Here is a 6,000-nt window from a genome sequence, read left to right as displayed (position 1 = left end):
ACACTCACTCAGTGTGGCATCACTAACTGTGATTCACTGCTCTCTGGATGTTCTGTACATGGTAGACAGGGCCTAGAGGCTCTCTGGATGTTCTGTACATGGTAGACAGGGCCTAGAGGCTCTCTGGATGTTCTGTACATGGTAGACAGGGCCTAGAGGCTCTCTGGATGTTCTGTACATGGTAGACAGGGCCTAGAGGCTCTCTGGATGTTCTGTACATGGTAGACAGGGCCTAGAGGCTCTCTGGATGTTCTGTCACATGGTAGACAGGGCCTAGAGGCTCTCTGGATGTTCTGTACATGGTAGACAGGGCCTAGAGGCTCTCTGGATGTTCTGTACATGGTAGACAGGGCCTAGAGGCTCTCTGGATGTTCTGTACATGGTAGACAGGGCCTAGAGGCTCTCTGGATGTTCTGTACATGGTAGACAGGGCCTAGAGGTCTGTCATTTCTGCTACTCAGGTTCACTGACTCCTCTAGCACTTACAGTACGTCTGCTATTCACTGCAGGTGGAGAAAATGGTGCTCAGATGTAATGCAGCCTTGATGTCTCACACAGATCTGTTTCCGCTCAGCTAGACGCTAGCCTATGACTGGCTCTATAATGGCTATGACTGGCTCTATAATGGCTATGACTGGCTCTATAATGGCTATGACTGGCTCTATAATGGCTATGACTGGCTCTATAATGGCTATGACTGGCTCTATAATGGCTATGACTGGCTCTATAATGGCTATGACTGGCTCTATAATGGCTATGACTGGCTCTATAATGGCTCTATAATGGCTATGACTGGCTCTATAATGGCTATGACTGGCTCTATAATGGCTATGACTGGCTCTATAATGGCTATACTGGCTCTATAATGGCTATACTGCTCTATAATGCTAATGACTGGCTCTCTCGCTTGACTGCTCTATATTGGCTATGACTGGCTCTATAATAACTATGACTGGCTCTATAATGGCTGTGACTGGCTCTTTGCTTGACTGGCTCTATAATGGCTATGACTGGCTCTATAATGGCTATGACTGGCTCTATAATAGCTATGACTGGCTCTATAATGGCTATGACTGGCTCTATAGTTCTTGACTGGCTCTATAACTGGCTATGACTGGCTCTATAATGGCTATGACTGGCTCTATAATGGCTATGACTGGCTCTATAATAACTATGACTGGCTCTATATTAACTTGACTGGCTCTATAATGGCTATACTGGCTCTATAATGGCTATGACTGCTCTATAATTACTATGACTGGCTCTATAACGGCTATGACTGGCTCTATAATGGATATAACTGGCTCTATAATGGCTATGACTGGCTCTATAATGGCTATGACTGGCTCTGCCGGCTATACTGGCTCTATAATGGTTACTGGCTCTATAATGGCTATGACTGGCTCTATAATGGCTATGACTGGCTCTATCACGGCTTGACTGGCTCTATAACGGCTATGACTGGCTCTCTAATAGCTATGACTGGCTCTATTATGGCTATGACTGGCTCTATAATAACTATGGCTGGCTCTATAATAACTATGACTGGCTCTATAATGGCTATGACTGGCTCTATAATGGCTATGACTGGCTCTATATGGCTACTGACTGGCTCTATAATAACTATGACTGGCTCTATAATGGCTATGACTGGCTCTATAATGGCTACTGACTGGCTCTATAATGGCTATGACTGGCTCTATAATAACTATGACTGGCTCTATAATAACTATGACTGGCTCTATAATGGCTATGACTGGCTCTATTGCTATGACTGGCTCTATAATGGCTATGACTGGCTCTATAATAACTATGACTGGCTCTATATGCTTGACTGGCTCTATAATTACTATGACTGCTCTACTCCGCAGCTATGACTGGCTCTATAATGGATATGACTGGCTCTATAATAGCTATGACTGGCTCTATAATGGCTATGACTGGCTCTACGGCTATGACTGGCTCTATAATGGATATGACTGGCTCTATAATGGCTATGACTGGCTCTATAATGGCTATGACTGGCTCTATAACGGCTATGACTGGCTCTATAACGGCTATGACTGGCTCTATAATGGCTATGACTGGCTCTATAATGGCTATGACTGGCTCTATAATAACTATGACTGGCTCTATAATAACTATGACTGGCTCTATAATGGCTATGACTGGCTCTATAATGGCTATGACTGGCTCTATAATGGCTATGACTGGCTCTATAATTACTATGACTGGCTCTATAATGGCTATGACTGGCTCTATAATGGCTATGACTGGCTCTATAATGGCTATGACTGGCTCTATAATAACTATGACTGGCTCTATAATAACTATGACTGGCTCTATAATGGCTATGACTGGCTCTATAATGGCTATGACTGGCTCTATAATTACTATGACTGGCTCTATAACGGCTATGACTGGCTCTATAATGGATATGACTGGCTCTATAATGGCTATGACTGGCTCTATAATGGCTATGACTGGCTCTATAACGGCTATGACTGGCTCTATAATGGATATGACTGGCTCTATAATGGCTATGACTGGCTCTATAATGGCTATGACTGGCTCTATAATGGCTATGACTGGCTCTATAACGGCTATGACTGGCTCTATAATGGCTATGACTGGCTCTATAATGGCTATGACTGGCTCTATAATAACTATGACTGGCTCTATAATGGCTATGACTGGCTCTATAATGGCTATGACTGGCTCTATAACGGCTATGACTGGCTCTATAATGGATATGACTGGCTCTATACGGCTATGACTGGCTCTATCGCTATGACTGGCTCTATACGGCTATGACTGGCTCTATAATGGCTATGACTGGCTCTATAATGGCTATGACTGGCTCTATAATGGCTATGACTGGCTCTATAATGGCTATGACTGGCTCTATAATGGCTATGACTGCTCTATCTAACTATGACTGGCTCTATAACGGCTATGACTGGCTCTATAACGGCTATGACTGGCTCTATAACGGCTATGACTGGCTCTATAATGGCTATGACTGGCTCTATAATGGCTATGACTGGCTCTATAATAACTATGACTGGCTCTATAATGGATATGACTGGCTCTATAATGGCTATGACTGGCTCTATAATGGCTATGACTGGCTCTATAATAACTATGACTGGCTCTATAATGGATATGACTGGCTCTATAATGGATATGACTGGCTCTATAACGGCTCCCACAGTGCCAGTCTCAGCGTGGTGCTGCTGTGTTCGTGATGAGCGATGCTGCTTTAACACAGTGAGGAGCTACAGCGTTCTTTAGTGGCCTCTAGTGGTCGACGCCAGACATGACACCTCGGTTCAGTTACAGGGCTTATATAATGGGTTTAGCGGGCTTTGCTCTGTGTGTAACTAGCATGACGGTGTGGCTGGCCTACATAGTACCCACTAGACAGTGAGAGGTGTCAGGAGCCTGAGGCAGGATGTCTGGCTGCAGACCGGTTCAAAACTCACAACTAGAGAGTCTTCATTTGCAACTATTTTCCAAGTCAGGAGTTTGCCGTTTTAAACAAGATTAGATTGCTGTGAAAATCTCTCAACGGGGTTGGCAGTTACCAGCTACTGTCCCCAATGATAGCCAGTGACCTCTCACCATTTTGTATGCAGGCTGCGTCTCCTGATCAAGCCCTCCCTCTGGGCAATAAAGTACCAGTCACTGCAGAGATTCAGTTACTCAGCGCGTATGTCTCACCTGTCTGGGCTGCTCTGTGGCTCTCTGCAGGTCTGTCTTCACCTTGTTGCTGGGGTGGTTCACCACTTTGGTGACGGGCTGTTTAAAGATGGAGGCTGTCTGTCTGATAGGAAGTGCTGTGTTCAGGTCTGGTTTACCCTGAAAAGGAGAGGGGGCTCAATTAAACGACAGGAGAGAGGGATGATCAAAGGGTTTTATAAAAGCGATATAACAACTATGTATTATTAATAAACGACAAGCGGAGATCAAGGAGCGGAAGAGAGAGAGAGAGAGAGAGAGAGAGAGAGAGAGAGAGGGGGAGAGAGAGAGAGAGAGAGAGAGACAGCGACAGAGAGAGAGAGAGAGAGAGAGAGAGAGACAGCGACAGAGAGAGAGAGAGCGACAGAGAGAGAGCGACAGAGAGAGAGCGACAGAGAGAGAGAGAGACAGCGACAGAGAGAGAGAGAGAGAGAGAGACAGAGAGAGAGAGAGAGAGACAGAGAGAGAGAGACAGCGACAGAGAGAGAGAGAGAGACAGCGACAGAGAGAGTGACAGAGAGAGAGAGACAGAGACAGCGAGAGAGAGAGCGACAGAGAGAGAGAGAGAGCGACAGAGAGAGAGAGAGAGCGACAGAGCGAAAGAGCGAGAGCGACAGAGAGAGAGAGCGAGAGAGAGCGAGAGAGAGAGAGACAGAGCGGGAGAGAGAGCGGGAGAGAGAGCGAGAGAGAGAGCGAGAGAGAGAGAGAGAGAGAGCGAGAGAGAGCGAGAGAGAGCGAGACAGCAAGACAGTGTGTCAGTAGGTATAGCAAAGTCCACCCTTTGTGTGTTGGAACTTCCATGAGCCATCAGGAAGCAGTCCTGTCATAAAACCGTGAAGAAGCGAACCTTCCTTTTAATAGTTTGCCACCCCTCCACCGCCCCTCATCCCTCTGCTTTGGGCACTCGTCTCGTGCGCTCCTCTTTTTACAGCTGAACGTGTAAACACATTCAGGAGAACTCTCACAGCCACTGCGGGGCATGAGTTCTCGCCTTGCGTAGGAAAGCCATCGTCTGAACTGCAGTACCCAGACTAAGAAGGTCTAGTAAGCAGAGGGCATAACGTTCCACTGGTTTGATCAGGCTCCTATTCACCTTTATTACACTAATCAGTGTGTGGCAAGAAACTACTGAGCAAGCCAATCAGCAGTGTCATAAACAAAAACAAAAGTAAAAGAAAATGCCTTGCAAAACAGCTGCAGCAGAAAGTATAAACACTAAGTCAGTGACAGTGACCGTTTCTACAGGTCAGTGGAAGCGCAACAGGCCGAAAATGAGTTTGCGGTTCAAACAACTAGCAAGACAGACAGACAACTAGTGAGACAGACAGACAACTAGTGAGGCAGACAGACAACTAGTGAGGCAGACAGACAACTAGTGAGGCAGACAGACAACTAGTGAGGCAGACAGACAACTAGTGAGGCAGACAGACAACTAGTGAGGCAGACAGACAACTAGTGAGGCAGGCAGACAATTAGTGAGGCAGACAGACAACATTCAAAGTAGACGGTTGGTTGTGCGAGCCTGCTTAGTGAGGCGCTCACTCACATGGCTGTGTGTGTGTGTGTGTGTGTAGCAGTCTGCGGAGCGGCGGTTGAAGGGTTAACTCTGATCTGTGGTTTGGCAGACACAACAGGGGAGGGGGAGGGGACTCCTCCCTAGCGATGACATGTGGAGAGCAGTAGAGCAGAGCAGAGTAAGGCCAAGCTAAAACCAACGCCTGTCAGCCAATCAACACCGGCTCAGGGCACACTGACAAACACAGGCCTAACTGTTTATTCGTTAGCACACAAGGACGAGCTGCATCTCAGGTCACATGGACTGGAGAGGAACATCATGGACTGGAGAGGAACATCATGGACTGGAGAGGAGCATCATGGACTGGAGAGGAGCATCGTGGACTGGAGAGGAGCATCATGGACTGGAGAGGAGCATCGTGGACTGGAGAGGAGCATCGTGGACTGGAGAGGAGCATCGTGGACTGGAGAGGAGCATCGTGGACTGGAGAGGAGCATCGTGGACTGGAGAGGAGCATCGTGGACTGGAGAGGAACATCGTGGACTGGAGAGGAGCATCATGGACTGGAGAGGAGCATCGTGGACTGGAGAGGAGCATCATGGACTGGAGAGGAGCATCATGGACTGGAGAGGAGCATCGTGGACTGGAGAGGAGCATCATGGACTGGAGAGGAGCATCATGGACTGGAGAGGAGGATCATAGCCCACTCCATATACAACACCCAGTAGACCACTCCATATACA

The 6,000-nt window shown here is 47.3% G+C and overlaps 1 protein-coding gene across 1 annotated transcript in view; it reads right to left on the bottom strand.

The window, feature by feature from the left end:
• LOC121581836 (methyl-CpG-binding domain protein 2-like) overlaps positions 1 to 6,000 on the bottom strand; it is a 102,230-nt gene that overhangs the window by 50,552 nt on the left and 45,678 nt on the right. The window contains exon 3 of the mRNA XM_045213885.1: positions 3,724 to 3,861. Within this exon, the coding sequence (XP_045069820.1) occupies positions 3,724 to 3,861 (138 nt within the window). The remainder of the gene's footprint in view (positions 1 to 3,723; positions 3,862 to 6,000) is intronic.

The sequence above is a fragment of the Coregonus clupeaformis genome, unplaced genomic scaffold (assembly GCF_020615455.1).
Source record: "Coregonus clupeaformis isolate EN_2021a unplaced genomic scaffold, ASM2061545v1 scaf0166, whole genome shotgun sequence".
NCBI lineage: Eukaryota > Metazoa > Chordata > Actinopteri > Salmoniformes > Salmonidae > Coregonus > Coregonus clupeaformis.
This window is presented reverse-complemented; position numbering and strand designations above follow the sequence as displayed.